Here is an 18782-nt window from a genome sequence, read left to right on the forward strand (position 1 = left end):
GACAGAGCGTAGCGAGCGGTGTGAAAGACGCTGAACCCGGAGGCAGCAGTTGACCGTGGCATAGAGTGGTTCTCGTGCTCTGTCCTCCTAGTGTTGTGCTGATGTGTCCCTGAATACGTCCCCAACGCTGGGTCACTCCTGCACCCATTACCCTCCATGTGTCACCTTCCTCTTCTCCCCCCACAACCGGCTGTAGCTGTGTCACCTTCCCCCTCTCCTCTGTTCTCCATTTTACCTTCCCCCACTCATTTTTAAATTGTTGTAATTTTGTAGACACTTTTATCCAGAACGACTTACGTGAGCAATTAGAGTTAAGTGCGTTTCTGAAGGGCACATTGACAGATATTTCACCCAGTCGGCTCAGGGATTTGAACCTGCCCTTAACCACTAGGCGATCTCCCCCCCTCTCTTCTCTGTGTCACCTTCCCCCTTTCCCCTCCCTACCAGCTGTGGCCCAATACCAAATAATCCCCTAAATCCTGCAACCTCTGCACTCGTGGATTTCAGGTGCAATCAATCTGGTAGTAGCTCCACATTGCCCTCTGATAGGCTGGTTTCCCCCATGTTGCCTATACCAATCCAATCCTCTCAGATTTCCACAAGTGTTTTCAGGGGATGATTTGGGATTGGGTCACTCACTGTCTGTGTGTCCCCAAGGCCAGGTCACTAGTTCTGCCCCCCCCCCCCCCCCCCCCAATAATTCTGATTGGGTTTCACCTTTCCTCTCTCATCTGCACTGATCTCTAATGACAAAGCATCATGACAGGCCAGATGGGAAAGAAAACGTCCTGTCTATGTAGATTGGTGCAGATGAAGGAAAGGAGATGGAGGAAGAGAAGTAGACTGGATTAGACGGTAGATTACACACCGAAATCGTTGCAGTTCCACTTCTCATGGTTGGGAGGGTGGAGCGAAACACCAGTCTCAACGTCAACAGTGAAGAGGCGACTCTGGGGCGCTGACCTTCTAGGTAGAGTTGCAAAGAAAAAGCCATATCTCAGACTAGCCAATAAAAATGAAATATAAAGATGGGAAAAAGAATAGAGACACTGGACAGAGGAACTCTGCCTAGAAGGTCAGCATCCCGGAGTCGCCGCTTCACTGTTGACATTGAGACTGGTGTTTTGCGGGTACTATTTAATGAAGCTGCCAGTTGAGGACTTGTGAGGCTTCTGTTTCTCAAACTAGACACTAATGTGCTTGTCCTCTTGCTCAGTTGTGCACCGGGGCCTCCCACTCCTTTCTATTCTGGTTAAAGCCAGTTTGCGCTGTTCTGTGAAGGGAGTAGTACACAGCGTTGTACGAGCTCTTTAGTTTCTTGACAATTTCTTGCATGGAATAGCCTTCATTTCTCAGAACAAGAATAGACTGACGAGTTTTAGAAGAAAGTTCTTTGTTTATGGCCATTTTGAGCCTGTAATCAAACCTTCTCTCTCTTCTCCTCTCTGATTCAGATGCTCCTTTGAAAGGAGAACCGAGAACAGTCAGACCCCGTCGCTCGCTTTCGGTCCCCTCCCTCCCTCTCTGTGTGCTAAAGCAGAAGGCTGTGCGGACCTCGTTGGCACCTCTCGGTCGTGACATGCCACCCTCACACCAATATAAACTAGTAACAAACAAAGCTATGCCGCTGCTTCTAACTCAAGTCAATCCGTTTGGCCCCCTTGGGTGTATATGGAGAATTTCAGAGGCAGCACCAAACACTCTCTGAGAGCTGCCAGGTTACTTTACCCAACCCATACCTCTCCAGCTGTCTTAAGAGTTAGCCAACAGCAGTGGTGGGAAAAGTAGCCAATTGTCATACTTGAGTAAAAGTAAAGATGCATTAATAGACAATGACTCAAGTAAACGTTAACGTCACCCAGTAAAATACTACTTGAGTAAAATGATTAGGTTTTTAGATGTATTTTAAGTATCAAAAGTAAATATAATTGTTAAAATGTACTTTATCAAAAGTGAAAGTATAAATCATTTCAAATTCCTTATTAGGCAAACCAGACAGCACAATTTTCTTTTTTTTTTTTTAACGGAAAGCCAGAGGCTTTTAACTCCAACACTTAATTTAAAAACAAAGCATGTGTGTTTCGTGAGTCTGCCAGATCAGAGGCAGTCGGGATGACCAGTGATGTCTTGGTAAGTGTGTGAATTGGACCATTTTCCTGTTCTTCTAAGCATTCAAAATGTAACATCATATTGGGTGGCAGGGAAAATGTATGGGGTTAAAAGTACATTATTTTCTTTAGGAATGTGGTGTAGTAAAAGTTGTCAGAAATAGAAATATTAAAGTACAGAGTTTACAATAAACTACTTGAAGTAGTACGTAGTATTTTGCTGTTCTATGAGTGTCGAGGCATAAAGGACCACATTAGCTCTACAAAGTACTCTGGAAACTCACCCCCGTTAAGTGTCATCTACCCCGCCTTCTCCGGCCCTGTTTGGTTCTGCAGGGGGTCCCAGATTTGTCGGAGGGGGACAGGTGAGGGTTGGAGTTGGACAGGTGGGCAGGATGATGGCGTTAGTTAATTAGCGAGGCTGTGCTCGCTCGCTCGCTGGCTCGCCCATTTTAATGAGTGTTTCGCTGAGTCGGTCTCATCTGTCTTGTCTGTCTGCTAACATGCAAAACGTCCTTCAGAGACACTGCTAGCCGGGCCACCTAGCTAGACTGCTGTGCTATACACACAGCCCCTCTCTCTCGGTCACTCGCTCTCTCTCTCCCCCCTTGCCACATCTCACCCCGTATTCTAATCTACACCATTCTCTCTCTCCTTCCTTCTCCACCTATTCCCATTTCCGATGTCTGTGTTGAGTGATCCTCTACCTCCTTCCCTGTCACCTGGCCCTTTTTTGACGTTACATCTGTGACGTGTGTGTGTGTGTGTGTGTGTGATACCAGACATGGGAGAGGATATAGTGGGAGATGGAAGCCAACCTATCTAGCTGTCTCTAAGTGCCTGTGATACTGATCTCTCTATCTGTATGTGTGTTGCAGGTATGATGCTGGGAGGAGGCTGTGGCAGGGAGCTAGCCCACTGGATCATCCATGGTCGTCCTGAGAAGGACATGTACGGCTATGACATCAGGTATGGACCCACACACCACACACACACACACGCGCAGAGAGATGGTTGTCAAAGCTCTCGTTCTTCTCAACAGGCGGTTCCACCACTCCCTGACAGACAACAATAAGTGGATCAGAGAGAGGAGTCATGAGTCCTATGCTAAGAACTACTCTGTAGTGTTCCCCTTTGATGAGCCTCTGGCCTCTCGCAACATGAGGACAGACCCCTTCCACAAGGTATTGCTTGGTCACCACAAGTCATTACTCCCCCTCTTATCCACTTCCTGACTACCTGGTCTCTTTCTTCTCCAGCTCTTGTCTCACCACACCCCTTTTTCCCTCCCTCCTCCTCTACATTTTCGTCTTTCCTTTTCTGTCATTTGTTCATGTGAAGCTGCAGTCTACTTCTCTCTACTTCTCTCTACCTCTCTCTCTCTACCTCTCTCTCTCTACCTCTCTCTCTACCTCTCTCTCTCTACCTCTCTCTCTACCTCTCTCTCTCTCTACCTCTCTCTCTACCTCTCTCTCTCTCTACCTCTCTCTCTCTCTACCTCTCTCTCTACCTCTCTCTCTCGCTACCTATGTCTCTCTCTCTCTCGTTCTACCTCTCTCGCTAACTCTCTCGCTCTCTCTCTCGCTACCTCTCTTGCCTATGTCTCTCTCTCTCTCTCTCTCGCTCGCTCGCTCGCTGGCTCGCGCTCTCTCTCTCTCTCTCTCGCTACCTCTCTCTCTCTCGCTACCTCTCTCTCTCTCTCTCTCTCGCTACCTCTCTCTCTCTCTCGCTACCTCTCTCTCTCTCTCGCTACCTTGCTCTCGCTCTCGCGCTCTCTCGCTCTCGCTCTCGCTCTCTCTCTCTCTCTCGCTACCTCTCTCTCTCTCGCTACCTCTCTTTCTCTCTCTCTCTCGCTACCTCTCTTTCTCTCTCTCTCTCTCGCTACCTCTCTTTCTCTCTCTCTCTCGCTAACTCTCTCTCGCTAACTCTCGCTACCTCTCTCTCTCTCTCGCTACCTCTCTCTCTCTCTCGCTACCTCTCTCTCTCTCTCTCGCTACCTCTCTCTCTCTCTCTCTCGCTACCTCTCTCTCTCTCTCTCTCTCGCTACCTCTCTCTCTCTCTCGCTACCTCTCTCTCTCTCTCTCTCGCTACCTCTCTCTCTCTCTCTCTCGCTACCTCTCTCTCTCTCTCTCGCTACCTCTCTCTCTCTCTCGCTACCTCTCTCTCTCTCTCTCGCTACCTCTCTCTCTCTCTCGCTACCTCTCTCTCTCTCTCTCGCTACCTCTCTCTCTCTCGCTACTTCTCTCTCTCTCGCTACTTCTCTCTCTCTCTCTCTCGCTACCTCTCTCGCTACCTCTCTCGCTACCTCTCTCGCTACCTCTCTCGCTACCTCTCTCGCTCTCTCTCTCGCTACCTCTCTCGCTCTCTCTCTCGCTACCTCTCTCGCTCTCTCTCTCGCTCTCTCTCTCGTTACCTCTCTCGCTACCCTCTCTCTCTCTCTCTCTCTCTCTCTCTCTCTCTCTCGCTACCTCTCTCTCTCTCTCGCTACCTCTCTCTCTCTCGCTACCACTCGCTCTCTCGCTACCTCTCTCTCTCTCGCTACCTCTATCTCTCTCTCTCGCTACCTCTCTCTCTCTCTCTCTCGCTACCTCTCTCTCTCTCTCTCTCGCTACCTCTCTCTCTCTCTCTCTCGCTACCTCTCTCTCTCGCTACCTCTCTCTCTCTCTCTCGCTACCTCTCTCTCTCTCGCTACCTCTTTCTCTCTCTCTCGCTACCTCTCTCTCACTCTCTCTCTCTCTCTCGCTATCTTTCTCTCTCTCGCTATCTCTCTCTCTCTCGCTATCTCTCTCTCTCTCTCTCGCTATCTCTCTCTCTCTCGCTACCTCTCTCTCTCTCTCGCTACCTCTCTCTCTCTCGCTACCTCTCTCTCTCTCTCGCTACCTCTCTCGCTACCTCTCTCGCTACCTCTCTCGCTACCTCTCTTTCTCTCTCGCTCGCTCGCTCGCTCACTCGCGCTCTCTCGCTATCTCTCTCTCTCGCTATCTCTCTCTCTCTCTCTCGCTACCTCTCTCTCTCTCTCGCTACCTCTCTCTCTCTCTCGCTACCTCTCTCTCTCTCTCGCTACCTCTCTCTCTCGCTACCTCTCTCTCTCTCTCTCTCTCTCTCGCTACCTCTCTCTCTCTCTCGCTACCTCTCTCTCTCGCGACCTCTCTCTCTCTCTCTCTCTCTCTCGCTACCTCTCTCTCTCTCTCGCTACCTCTCTCTCTCTCTCGCTACCTCTCTCTCTCTCTCGCTACCACTCGCTCTCTCGCTACCTCTCTCTCTCTCGCTACCTCTCTCTCTCTCTTTCTACCTCTCTCTTTCTACCTCTCTCTCTCTCTCTCTCTCTCGCTACCTCTCTCTCTCTCGCTACCTCTCTCTCTCTCTCGCTACCTCTCTCTCTCTCTCGCTACCTCTCTCTCTCTCTCTCGCTACCTCTTTCTCTCTCTCTCGCTCTCTCGCTACCCCCCTCTCTCTCTCTCTCGCTACCTCTCTCTTGCTACCTCTCTCTCTCTCTCTCTCTCTCGCTACCTCTCTCTCTCTCTCTCGCTACCTCTCTCTCTCTCTCTCTCTCGATACCTCTCTCTCTCTCTCTCGCTAGCTACCTCTCTCTCTCGCTAGCTACCTCTCTCTCTCGCTACCTCTCTCTCTCTCGCTAGCTACCTCTCTCTCGCTAGCTACCTCTCTCTCGCTACCTCTCTCTCTCTCGCTAGCTACCTCTCTCTCTCGCTACCTCTCTCTCTCTCGCTACCTCTCTCTCTCTCGCTACCTCTCTCTCTCGCTACCTCTCTCTCTCTCGCTACCTCTCTCTCTCTCGCTACCTCTCTCTCTCTCTCTCTCTCTCTCTCGCTACCTCTCTCTCTCTCTCTCGCTACCTCTCTCTCTCTCTCTCTCGCTACCTCTCTCTCTCTCTCTCGCTACCTCTCTCTCTCTCTCTCTCGCTACCTCTCTCTCTCGCTAACTCTCTCTCTCTCGCTACCTCTCTCTCTCTCGCTACCTCTCTCGCTACCTCTCTCTCGCTAGCTACCTCTCTCTCGCTAGCTACCTCTCTCTCTCTCGCTAGCTACCCCTCTCTCTCTCGCTAGCTACCTCTCTCTCTCTCGCTAGCTACCTCTCTCTCTCGCTACCTCTCTCTCTCGCTACCTCTCTCTCTCTCTCTCTCCCTACCTCTCTCTCTCTCTCGCTAACTCTCTCTCTCTCTCTCTCGCTCTCTCTCTCTCTCGCTACCTCTCTCTCTCGCTACCTCTCTCTCTCTCTCTCTCTCGCTACCTCTCTCTCTCGCTACCTCTCTCTCTCTCTCTCTCTCTCTCTCGCTACCTCTCTCTCTCTCTCGCTACCTCTCTCTCTCTCTCGCTACCTCTCTCTCTCTCTCGCTACCACTCGCTCTCTCGCTACCTCTCTCTCTCTCGCTACCTCTCTCTCTCTCTCTCTCCCTCTCTCTTTCTCCCTCTCTCTCTCTCTCTCTCTCTCGCTCCCTCTCTCTCTCTCGCTACCTCTCTCTCTCTCGCTACCTCTCTCTCTCTCTCGCTACCTCTCTCTCTCTCTCTCGCTACCTCTCTCTCTCTCTCTCGCTACCTCTCTCTCTCTCTCTCGCTACCTCTCTCTCTCTCTCTCTCGCTACCTCTCTCTCTCGCTACCTCTCTCTCTCTCGCTACCTCTCTCTCTCTCGCTACCTCTCTCGCTACCTCTCTCTCGCTAGCTACCTCTCTCTCGCTAGCTACCTCTCTCTCTCTCGCTAGCTACCCCTCTCTCTCTCGCTAGCTACCTCTCTCTCTCTCGCTAGCTACCTCTCTCTCTCGCTACCTCTCTCTCTCGCTACCTCTCTCTCTCTCTCTCTCGCTACCTCTCTCTCTCTCTCGCTACCTCTCTCTCTCTCTCGCTACCTCTCTCTCTCTCTCGCTACCTCTCTCTCTCGCTACCTCTCTCTCTCTCTCTCTCTCGCTACCTCTCTCTCTCGCTACCTCTCTCTCTCTCTCTCTCTCTCTCTCGCTACCTCTCTCTCTCTCTCGCTACCTCTCTCTCTCTCTCGCTACCTCTCTCTCTCTCTCGCTACCACTCGCTCTCTCGCTACCTCTCTCTCTCTCGCTACCTCTCTCTCTCTCTATCTACCTCTCTCTTTCTACCTCTCTCTCTCTCTCTCTCTCTCGCTACCTCTCTCTCTCTCGCTACCTCTCTCTCTCTCGCTACCTCTCTCTCTCTCTCGCTACCTCTCTCTCTCTCTCGCTACCTCTCTCTCTCTCTCTCGCTACCTCTTTCTCTCTCTCTCGCTCTCTCGCTACCCCTCTCTCTCTCTCTCGCTACCTCTCTCTCTCTTGCTACCTCTCTCTCTCTCTCTCTCTCTCGCTACCTCTCTCTCTCTCTCTCGCTACCTCTCTCTCTCTCTCTCTCGATACCTCTCTCTCTCTCTCTCTCGCTAGCTACCTCTCTCTCTCGCTAGCTACCTCTCTCTCTCGCTACCTCTCTCTCTCTCGCTAGCTACCTCTCTCTCGCTAGCTACCTCTCTCTCGCTACCTCTCTCTCTCTCGCTAGCTACCTCTCTCTCTCGCTAGCTACCTCTCTCTCTCGCTACCTCTCTCTCTCTCGCTACCTCTCTCTCTCGCTACCTCTCTCTCTCTCGCTACCTCTCTCTCTCTCGCTACCTCTCTCTCTCTCTCTCTCTCTCTCGCTACCTCTCTCTCTCTCTCGCTACCTCTCTCTCTCTCTCTCGCTACCTCTCTCTCTCTCTCTCGCTACCTCTCTCTCTCTCGCTACCTCTCTCTCTCTCGCTACCTCTCTCTCTCTCGCTACCTCTCTCTCTCTCGCTACCTCTCTCGCTACCTCTCTCTCGCTAGCTACCTCTCTCTCGCTAGCTACCTCTCTCTCTCTCGCTAGCTACCCCTCTCTCTCTCGCTACCTCTCTCTCTCTCGCTAGCTACCTCTCTCTCTCGCTACCTCTCTCTCTCGCTACCTCTCTCTCTCTCTCGCTACCTCTCTCTCTCTCGCTACCTCTCTCTCTCTCGCTACCTCTCTCTCTCTCTCTCTCTCTCTCTCGCTACCTCTCTCTCTCTCTCTCGCTACCTCTCTCTCTCTCTCGCTACCTCTCTCTCTCTCGCTACCTCTCTCTCTCTCGCTACCTCTCTCTCTCTCGCTACCTCTCTCTCTCGCTACCTCTCTCGCTACCTCTCTCGCTACCTCTCTCGCTACCTCTCTTTCTCTCTCGCTCGCTCGCTCGCTCACTCGCGCTCTCTCTCTCTCTCGCTACCTCTCTCTCTCTCTCTCTCTCGCTACCTCTCTCTCTCTCTCGCTACCTCTCTCTCTCGCTACCTCTCTCTCTCTCTCTCTCTCTCTCTCTCTCTCTCTCTCTCGCTACCTCTCTCTCTCTCTCTCTCGCTACCTCTCTCTCTCTCTCGCTACCTCTCTCTCTCTCTCTCTCTCGCTACCTCTCTCTCTCTCTCGCTACCTCTCTCTCTCTCTCTCTCTCGCTACCTCTCTCTCTCTCTCGCTACCTCTCTCTCTCTCTCGCTACCTCTCTCTCACTCTCGCTACCACTCGCTCTCTCGCTACCTCTCTCTCTCTCGCTACCTCTCTCTCTCTCGCTACCTCTCTCTCTCTCTTTCTACCTCTCTCTTTCTACCTCTCTCTCTCTCTCGCTACCTCTCTCTCTCGCTACCTCTCTCTCTCTCGCTACCTCTCTCTCTCTCGCTACCTCTCTCTCTCTCTCTCGCTACCTCTCTCTCTCTCTCGCTACCTCTCTCTCTCTCTCTCGCTACCTCTTTCTCTCTCTCTCGCTACCTCTCTCTCTCTCTCGCTACCTCTCTCTCTCTCTCTCGCTACCTCTCTCTCTCTCTCTCTCTTGCTACCTCTCTCTCTCTCTCTCTCTCTCGCTACCTCTCTCTCTCTCTCTCTCTCGCTACCTCTCTCTCTCTCGATACCTCTCTCTCTCTCTCTCTCTCGCTAGCTACCTCTCTCTCTCTCGCTAGCTACCTCTCTCTCTCTCGCTACCTCTCTCTCTCTCGCTAGCTACCTCTCTCTCGCTAGCTACCTCTCTCTCGCTACCTCTCTCTCTCTCGCTAGCTACCTCTCTCTCGCTAGCTACCTCTCTCTCTCGCTACCTCTCTCTCTCGCTACCTCTCTCTCTCTCGCTACCTCTCTCTCTCTCGCTACCTCTCTCTCTCGCTACCTCTCTCTCTCTCGCTACCTCTCTCTCTCTCGCTACCTCTCTCTCTCTCGCTACCTCTCTCTCTCTCGCTACCTCTCTCTCGCTAGCTACCTCTCTCTCGCTAGCTACCTCTCTCTCTCTCGCTAGCTACCCCTCTCTCTCTCGCTAGCTACCCCTCTCTCTCTCGCTAGCTACCCCTCTCTCTCTCGCTAGCTACCCCTCTCTCTCTCGCTAGCTACCCCTCTCTCTCTCGCTAGCTACCCCTCTCTCTCTCGCTAGCTACCTCTCTCTCGCTAGCTACCTCTCTCTCGCTAGCTACCTCTCTCTCGCTACCTCTCTCTCTCTCTCTACCTCTCTCTCTCTCTCGCTACCTCTCTCTCTCTCGCTACCTCTCTCTCTCTCTCTCGCTACCTCTCGCTACCTCTCTCTCTCTCTCTCTCGCTACCTCTCTCTCTCTCTCTCTCTCGCTACCTCTCTCTCTCTCTCTCTCGCTACCTCTCTCTCTCTCTCGCTACCTCTCTCTCTCTCTCGCTACCTCTCTCTCTCTCTCTCGCTACCTCTCTCTCTCTCTCTCTCGCTACCTCTCTCTCTCTCTCTCGCTACCTCTCTCTCTCTCTCTCGCTACCTCTCTCTCTCTCTCTCGCTACCTCTCTCTCTCTCTCTCTCGCTACCTCTCTCTCTCTCTCTCTCGCTACCTCTCTCTCTCTCTCTCGCTACCTCTCTCTCTCTCGCTACCTCTCTCTCTCTCGCTACCTCTCTCTCGCTAGCTACCTCTCTCTCTCTCGCTAGCTACCCCTCTCTCTCTCGCTAGCTACCCCTCTCTCTCTCTCTAGCTACCCCTCTCTCTCTCGCTAGCTACCCCTCTCTCTCTCGCTAGCTACCCCTCTCTCTCTCGCTAGCTACCCCTCTCTCTCTCGCTAGCTACCTCTCTCTCGCTAGCTACCTCTCTCTCGCTACCTCTCTCTCTCTCTCTACCTCTCTCTCTCTCTCTCGCTACCTCTCTCTCTCTCTCTCGCTACTCTCTCTCTCTCTCGCTACCTCTCGCTACCTCTCTCTCTCTCTCTCTCGCTACCTCTCTCTCTCTCTCTCTCTCTCTCTCGCTACCTCTCTCTCTCTCTCTCTCGCTACCTCTCTCTCTCTCTCTCTCGCTACCTCTCTCTCTCTCTCTCTCGCTACCTCTCTCTCTCTCTCTCGCTACCTCTCTCTCTCTCTCTCTCGCTACCTCTCTCTCTCTCTCTCGCTACCTCTCTCTCTCTCTCTCGCTACCTCTCTCTCTCTCTCTCGCTACCTCTCTCTCTCTCTCTCTCGCTACTTCTCTCTCTCTCTCTCTCGCTACTCTCTCTCTCTCTCTCTCTCGCTACCTACCTCTCTCTCTCGCTAGCTACCTCTCTCTCTCTCTCTCGCTACCTCTTTCTCTCTCTCTCGCTACCTCTCTCTCTCTCTCTCTCGCTACCTCTCTCTCTGTCTCTCTCGCTACCTCTCTCTCTGTCTCTCTCGCTACCTCTCTCTCTGTCTCTCTCGCTACCTCTCTCTCTCTCTCTCTCTCTCGCTACCTCTCTCTCTCTCTCTCTCTCTCTCTCGCTACCTCTCTCTCTCTCTCGCTACCTCTCTCTCGCTACCTCTCTCTCTCTCTCTACCTCTCTCTCTCTCGCTAGCTACCTCTCTCTCGCTACATCTCTCTCTCTCTCTACCTCTCTCTGTCTCGCTACCTCTCTCTCTCTCTCTCGCTACCTCTCTCTCTCTCTCTCGCTACCTCTCTCTCTCTCTCTCGCTACCTCTCTCTCTCTATCTCTCTCTCTCTCGCTACCTCTCTCTCTCTCTCTCTCTCTCTCTCTCTCTCTCTCTCTCGCTACCTCTCTCTCTCTATCTCTCTCTCTCTCTCTCTCGCTACCTCTCTCTCTCTCGCTAGCTACCTCTCTCTCGCTACCTCTCTCTCTCTCTCTCTCTCTCTCTCGCTACCTCTCTCTCTCTCTCGCTACCTCTCTCTCTCTCTCGCTAGCTACCTCTCTCTCGCTACCTCTCTCTCTCTCGCTAGCTACCTCTCTCTCGCTACCTCTCTCTCTCTCTACCTCTCTCTCTCTCGCTACCTCTCTCTCTCTCTCTCGCTACCTCTCTCTCTCTCTCTCGCTACCTCTCTCTCTCTCGCTACCTCTCTCTCTCTCTCTCTCGCTACCTCTCTCTCTCTATCTCTCTCTCTCTCTCTCTCGCTACCTCTCTCTCTCTCTCTCTCTCTCTCTCGCTACCTCTCTCTCTATCTCTCTCTCTCTCTCTCTCTCTCGCTACCTCTATCTCTCTCTCTCTCTCTCTCTCGCTACCTCTCTCTCTCTCTCTCGCTACCTCTCTCTCTCTCTCTCGCTACCTCTCTCTCTCTCTCTCTCGCTACCTCTCTCTACCTCTCTCTCTCTCTCTCTCGCTACCTCTCTCTCTCTCTCTCTCTCTCGCTACCTTTCTCTCTCTCTCTCGCTACCTTTCTCTCTCTCTCTCGCTACCTTTCTCTCTCTCTCTCGCTACCTCTCTCTCTCTCTCGCTAGCTACCTCTCTCTCTCTCGCTAGCTACCTCTCTCTCTCGCTAGCTACCTCTCTCTCTCGCTAGCTACCTCTCTCTCGCTACCTCTCTCTCGCTACCTCTCTCTCTCTCTCTCGCTACCTCTCTCTCTCTCTCTCTCGCTACCTCTCTCTCTCTCTCGCTACCTCTCTCTCTCTCTCGCTAGCTACCTCTCTCTCGCTACCTCTCTCTCTCTCGCTAGCTACCTCTCTCTCGCTACCTCTCTCTCTCTCTACCTCTCTCTCTCTCGCTACCTCTCTCTCTCTCTCTCTCGCTACCTCTCTCTCTCTCGCTAGCTACCTCTCTCTCTCGCTAGCTACCTCTCTCTCGCTACCTCTCTCTCGCTACCTCTCTCTCTCTCTCTCGCTACCTCTCTCTCTCTCTCTCGCTACCTCTCGCTCTCTCTCTCTCGCTACCTCTCTCTCTCTCTCTCTCGCTACCTCTCTCTCTCTCTCTCTCGCTACCTCTCTCTCTCTCTCTCTCGCTACCTCTCTCTCTCTCTCTCTCTCTCTCGCTACCTCTCTCTCTCTCTCTCGCTACTCTCTCTCTCTCTCTCGCTACCTCTCTCTCTCTCTCTCGCTACCTCTCTCTCTCTCTCTCGCTAGCTCTCTCTCTCTCTCTCGCTACCTCTCTCTCTCTCTCTCGCTACCTCTCTCTCTCGCTACCTCTCTCTCTCTCTCTCGCTACCTCTCTCTCTCTCTCTCTCGCTACCTCTCTCTCTCTCTCGCTACCTCTCTCTCTCTCTCGCTACCTCTCTCTCTCTCGCTACTTCTCTCTCTCTCGCTACTTCTCTCTCTCTCTCGCTACCTCTCTCGCTACCTCTCTCGCTACCTCTCTCGCTACCTCTCTCGCTCTCTCTCTCGCTACCTCTCTCGCTCTCTCTCTCGCTCTCTCTCTCGTTACCTCTCTCGCTACCTCTCTCTCTCTCTCTCTCTCTCTCTCTCTCTCTCTCGCTACCTCTCTCTCTCTCTCGCTACCTCTCTCTCTCGCTACCTCTCTCTCTCGCTACCTCTCTCTCTCGCTACCTCTCTCTCTCGCTACCTCTCTCTCTCGCTACCTCTCTCTCTCGCTACCTCTCTCTCTCGCTACCTCTCTCTCGCTACCTCTCTCTCTCGCTACCTCTCTCTCTCGCTACCTCTCTCTCTCGCTACCTCTCTATCTCGCTACCTCTCTCTCTCGCTACCTCTCGCTACCTCTCGCTACCTCTCTCTACCTCTCTCTACCTCTCTCTACCTCTCTCTACCTCTCGCTACCTCTCTCTCTCTCTCTCTCTCGCTACCTCTCTCTCTCTCTCGCTACCTCTTTCTCTCTCTCTCGCTACCTCTCACTCTCTCTCTCTCTCTCTCGCTATCTCTCTCTCTCTCGCTATCTCTCTCTCTCGCTATCTCTCTCTCTCTCTCTCGCTATCTCTCTCTCTCTCGCTACCTCTCTCTCTCTCTCGCTACCTCTCTCTCTCTCTCGCTACCTCTCTCTCTCTCTCGCTACCTCTCTCTCTCTCTCGCTACCTCTCTCTCTCTCTCGCTACCTCTCTCTCTCTCTCGCTACCTCTCTCGCTACCTCTCTCGCTACCTCTCTCGCTACCTCTCTCGCTACCTCTCTCGCTACCTCTCTTTCTCGCTCACTCGCGCTCTCTCTCTCTCTCGCTACCTCTCTCTCTCTCTCGCTACCTCTCTCTCTCTCTCGCTACCTCTCTCTCTCGGTACCTCTCTCTCTCTCTCTCTCTCTCTCTCTCTCTCGCTACCTTTCTCTCTCTCTCTCGCTACCTCTCTCTCTCTCTCTCGCTACCTCTCTCTCTCTCTCGCTACCTCTCTCTCTCTCTCGCTACCTCTCTCTCTCGCTACCTCTCTCTCTCTCTCTCTCTCTCGCTACCTCTCTCTCTCTCTCGCTACCTCTCTCTCTCTCTCGCTACCTCTCTCTCTCTCTCGCTACCACTCGCTCTCTCGCTACCTCTCTCTCTCTCGCTACCTCTCTCTCTCTCTTTCTACCTCTCTCTCTTTCTACCTCTCTCTCTCTCTCTCTCTCTCGCTACCTCTCTCTCTTGCTACCTCTCTCTCTCTCGCTACCTCTCTCTCTCTCTCTCGCTACCTCTCTCTCTCTCTCGCTACCTCTCTCTCTCTCTCTCGCTACCTCTTTCTCTCTCTCTCGCTACCTCTCTCTCTCTCTCGCTACCTCTCTCTCTCTCTCTCGCTACCTTTCTCTCTCTCTCTCGCTACCTCTCTCTCTCTCTCTCGCTACCTCTCTCTCTCTCTCGCTACCTCTCTCTCTCTCGCTACCTCTCTCTCTCTCTCTCTCTCTCTCTACCTCTCTCTCTCTCTCTCTCGCTACCTCTCTCTCTCTCTCTCTCTCGATACCTCTCTCTCTCTCTCTCTCTCTCTCTAGCTACCTCTCTCTCTCTCTCGCTAGCTACCTCTCTCTCTCTCGCTACCTCTCTCTCTCTCGCTAGCTACCTCTCTCTCGCTAGCTACCTCTCTCTCGCTACCTCTCTCTCTCGCTTGCTACCTCTCTCTCGCTAGCTACCTCTCTCTCTCGCTACCTCTCTCTCTCGCTACCTCTCTCTCTCTCTCGCTACCTCTCTCTCTCTCGCTACCTCTCTCTCTCTCGCTAGCTCTCTCTCTCTCGCTCTCTCTCTCTCTCTCTCTCTCTCGCTACCTCTCTCTCTCTCTCTCGCTACCTCTCTCTCTCTCTCTCGCTACCTCTCTCTCTCTCTCTCGCTACCTCTCTCTCTCTCTCTCGCTACCTCTCTCTCTCTCGCTACCTCTCTCTCTCTCGCTACCTCTCTCTCTCTCGCTACCTCTCTCTCTCTAGCTACCTCTCTCTCGCTAGCTACCTCTCTCTCTCTCGCTAGCTACCCCTCTCTCTCTCGCTAGCTACCCCTCTCTCTCTCGCTAGCTACCCCTCTCTCTCTCTCGCTAGCTACCCCTCTCTCTCTCGCTAGCTACCCCTCTCTCTCTCGCTAGCTACCTCTCTCTCGCTAGCTACCTCTCTCTCGCTACCTCTCTCTCTCTCTCTACCTCTCTCTCTCTCTCTCGCTACCTCTCTCTCTCTCTCTCGCTACCTCTCTCTCTCTCTCTCGCTACCTCTCTCTCTCTCTCTCGCTACCTCTCGCTACCTCTCTCTCTCTCTCTCTCGCTACCTCTCTCTCTCTCTCTCTCGCTACCTCTCTCTCTCTCTCTCTCGCTACTCTCTCTCTCTCTCTCTCGCTACCTCTCTCTCTCTCTCTCTCGCTACCTCTCTCTCTCTCTCTCGCTTCCTCTCTCTCTCTCTCTCGCTACCTCTCTCTCTCTCTCTCGCTACCTCTCTCTCTCTCTCGCTACCTCTCTCTCTCTCTCTCTCGCTACCTCTCTCTCTCTCTCTCTCGCTACCTCTCTCTCTCTCTCTCTCGCTACCTCTCTCTCTCTCTCTCTCGCTACCTCTCTCTCTCTCTCTCTCGCTACCTCTCTCTCTCTCTCTCGCTACCTCTCTCTCTCTCTCTCGCTACCGCTCTCTCTCTCGCTAGCTACCTCTCTCTCTCTCGCTACCTCTCTCTCTCTCTCTCTCGCTACCTCTCTCTCTGTCTCTCTCGCTACCTCTCTCTCTGTCTCTCTCGCTACCTCTCTCTCTCTCTCTCGCTACCTCTCTCTCTCTCTCTCTCTCTCTCGCTACCTCTCTCTCTCTCTCTCTCGCTACCTCTCTCTCTCTCTCTCTCGCTACCTCTCTCTCTCTCTCGCTAGCTACCTCTCTCTCGCTACCTCTCTCTCTCTCGCTAGCTACCTCTCTCTCGCTACCTCTCTCTCTCTCTCTCTCTCTCTCGCTACCTCTCTCTCTCTCTCTCGCTACCTCTCTCTCTCTCTCTCGCTACCTCTCTCTCTCTCTCTCGCTACCTCTCTCTCTCTCTCTCGCTACCTCTCTCTCTCTCTCTCTCGCTACCTCTCTCGCTACCTCTCTCTCTCTCTCGCTACCTCTCTCTCTCTCTCGCTAGCTACCTCTCTCTCGCTACCTCTCTCTCTCTCGCTAGCTACCTCTCTCTCGCTACCTCTCTCTCTCTCTCTACCTCTCTCTCTCTCGCTACCTCTCTCTCTCTCTCTCTCTACCTCTCTCTCTCTCTCTCTCGCTACCTCTCTCTCTCTCGCTACCTCTCTCTCTCTCTCTCGCTACCTCTCTACCTCTCTCTCTCTCTCTCTCGCTACCTCTCTCTCTCTCTCTCGCTACCTCTCTCTCTCTCTCTCGCTACCGCTCTCTCTCTTGCTAGCTACCTCTCTCTCTCTCTCTCGCTACCTCTCTCTCTCTCTCTCGCTACCTCTCTCTCTGTCTCTCTCGCTACCTCTCTCTCTCTCTCTCTCGCTACCTCTCTCTCTCTCTCTCTCTCTCGCTACCTCTCTCTCTCTCTCGCTAGCTACCTCTCTCTCGCTACCTCTCTCTCTCTCGCTAGCTACCTCTCTCTCGCTACCTCTCTCTCTCTCTCTACCTCTCTCTCTCTCGCTACCTCTCTCTCTCTCTCTCGCTACCTCTCTCTCTCTCGCTACCTCTCTCTCTCTCGCTACCTCTCTCTCTCTCTCTCTCTCGCTACCTCTCTCTCTCTCTCTCGCTACCTCTCTCTCTCTCTCTCGCTACCTCTCTCTCTCTCTCTCGCTACCTCTCTCTCTCTATCTCTCTCTCTCTCTCTCGCGCTACCTCTCTCTCTCTCGCTAGCTACCTCTCTCTCGCTACCTCTCTCTCTCTCTCTCTCTCTCTCTCGCTACCTCTCTCTCTCTCTCGCTACCTCTCTCTCTCTCTCGCTAGCTACCTCTCTCTCGCTACCTCTCTCTCTCTCGCTAGCTACCTCTCTCTCGCTACCTCTCTCTCTCTCGCTACCTCTCTCTCTCTCTCTCGCTACCTCTCTCTCTCTCTCTCGCTACCTCTCTCTCTCTCTCTCGCTACCTCTCTCTCTCTCGCTACCTCTCTCTCTCTCTCTCGCTACTCTCTCTCTCTCTCTCTCTCTCGCTACCTCTCTCTCTCTCTCTCTCGCTACCTCTCTCTCTCTCTCTCTCGCTACCTCTCTCGCTACCTCTCTCTCTCTCTCTCGCTACCGCTCTCTCTCTCGCTAGCTACCTCTCTCTCTCTCTCGCTACCTCTCTCTCTCTCTCTCTCGCTACCTCTCTCTCTGTCTCTCTCGCTACCTCTCTCTCTGTCTCTCTCGCTACCTCTCTCTCTCTCTCTCTCTCTCGCTACCTCTCTCTCTCTCTCTCTCTCTCTCGCTACTCTCTCTCTCTCTCTCTCTCTCTCGCTACCTCTCTCTCTCTCGCTACCTCTCTCTCTCTCTCGCTAGCTACCTCTTCTCGCTACCTCTCTCTCTCTCGCTAGCTCTCTCTCTCTCGCTAGCTACCTCTCTCTCGCTACCTCTCTCTCTCTCTCTACCTCTCTCTCTCTCGCTACCTCTCTCTCTCGCTACCTCTCTCTCTCTCTCTCGCTACCCCTCTCTCTATCTCTCTCTCTCTCGCTACCTCTCTCTCTTTCTCTCTCTCGCTACCTCTCTCTCTCTCTCTCGCTACCTCTCTCTCTCTATCTCTCTCTCTCTCGCTACCTCTCTCTCTCGCTAGCTACCTCTCTCTCGCTACCTCTCTCTCTCTCTCTCTCTCTCTCGCTACCTCTCTCTCTCTCTCGCTACCTCTCTCTCTCTCTCGCTACCTCTCTCTCTCTCGCTACCTCTCTCTCTCTCGCTAGCTACCTCTCTCTCGCTACCTCTCTCTCTCTCGCTACTCTCTCTCTCTCTCTCGCTACCTCTCTCTCTCTCTCTCGCTACCTCTCTCTCTCTCTCTCGCTACCTCTCTCTCTCTCGCTACCTCTCTCTCTCTCTCTCGCTACCTCTCTCTCTATCTCTCTCTCTCTCTCTCTCGCTACCTCTCTCTCTCTCTCTCTCTCTCTCTCTCTCGCTACCTCTCTCTCTCTCTCTCGCTACCTCTCTCTCTCTCTCTCGCTACCTCTCTCTCTCTCTCTCTCGCTACCTCTCTCTCTCTCTCTCTCTCGCTACCTCTCTCTCTCTCTCGCTACCTCTCTCTCTCTCTCTCGCTACCGCTCTCTCTCTCGCTAGCTACCTCTCTCTCTCTCTCTCGCTACCTCTCTCTCTCTCTCGCTACCTCTCTCTCTCTCGCTCTCTCTCTCTCGCTACCTCTCTCTCTCTCTCTCTCTCTCTCTCTCGCTACCTCTCTCTCTCTCTCTCGCTACTCTCTCTCTCTCTCGCTACCTCTCTCTCTCTCTCTCTCTCTCTCTCTCTCTCCTCTCTCTCTCTCTCTCTCGCTACCTCTCTCTCTCTATCTCTCTCTCTCTCTCTCGCGCTACCTCTCTCTCTCTCGCTAGCTACCTCTCTCTCGCTACCTCTCTCTCTCTCTCTCTCTCTCTCTCTCGCTACCTCTCTCTCTCTCTCGCTACCTCTCTCTCTCTCTCGCTAGCTACCTCTCTCTCGCTACCTCTCTCTCTCTCGCTAGCTACCTCTCTCTCGCTACCTCTCTCTCTCTCTCTCTCTCTCTCTCTCTCTCTCGCTACCTCTCTCTCTCTCTCTCGCTACCTCTCTCTCTCTCGCTAGCTACCTCTCTCTCGCTACCTCTCTCTCTCTCTCTCTCTCTCTCTCGCTACCTCTCTCTCTCTCTCTCGCTACCTCTCTCTCTCTCTCTCTCGCTACCTCTCTCTCTCTCTCGCTACCTCTCTCTCGCTACCTCTCTCTCTCTCTCTCTCGCTACCTCTCTCTCTCTCTCTCTCGCTACCTCTCTCTCTCTCGCTACCTCTCTCTACCTCTCTCTCTCTCTCTCTCTCGCTACCTCTCTCTCTCTCTCTCTCGCTACCTCTCTCTCTGTCTCTCTCGCTACCTCTCTCTCTGTCTCTCTCGCTACCTCTCTCTCTCTCTCTCGCTACCTCTCTCTCTCTCTCTCTCGCTACCTCTCTCTCTCTCTCTCTCGCTACCTCTCTCTCTCTCGCTACCTCTCTCTCTCTCTCGCTAGCTACCTCTTCTCGCTACCTCTCTCTCTCTCGCTAGCTCTCTCTCTCTCGCTAGCTACCTCTC

The 18782-nt window shown here is 53.1% G+C and overlaps 1 protein-coding gene across 1 annotated transcript in view; it reads left to right on the top strand.

The window, feature by feature from the left end:
* LOC139408909 (sarcosine dehydrogenase) overlaps positions 1 to 18782 on the top strand; it is a 124975-nt gene that overhangs the window by 44437 nt on the left and 61756 nt on the right. Inside the window, exons 11-12 of the mRNA XM_071153359.1 lie at positions 2987 to 3077; positions 3151 to 3292. Coding sequence (XP_071009460.1) covers positions 2987 to 3077; positions 3151 to 3292 — 233 coding nt within the window. The remainder of the gene's footprint in view (positions 1 to 2986; positions 3078 to 3150; positions 3293 to 18782) is intronic.

Source organism: Oncorhynchus clarkii, chromosome 5 (genome assembly GCF_045791955.1).
Source record: "Oncorhynchus clarkii lewisi isolate Uvic-CL-2024 chromosome 5, UVic_Ocla_1.0, whole genome shotgun sequence".
Lineage (NCBI taxonomy): Eukaryota > Metazoa > Chordata > Actinopteri > Salmoniformes > Salmonidae > Oncorhynchus > Oncorhynchus clarkii.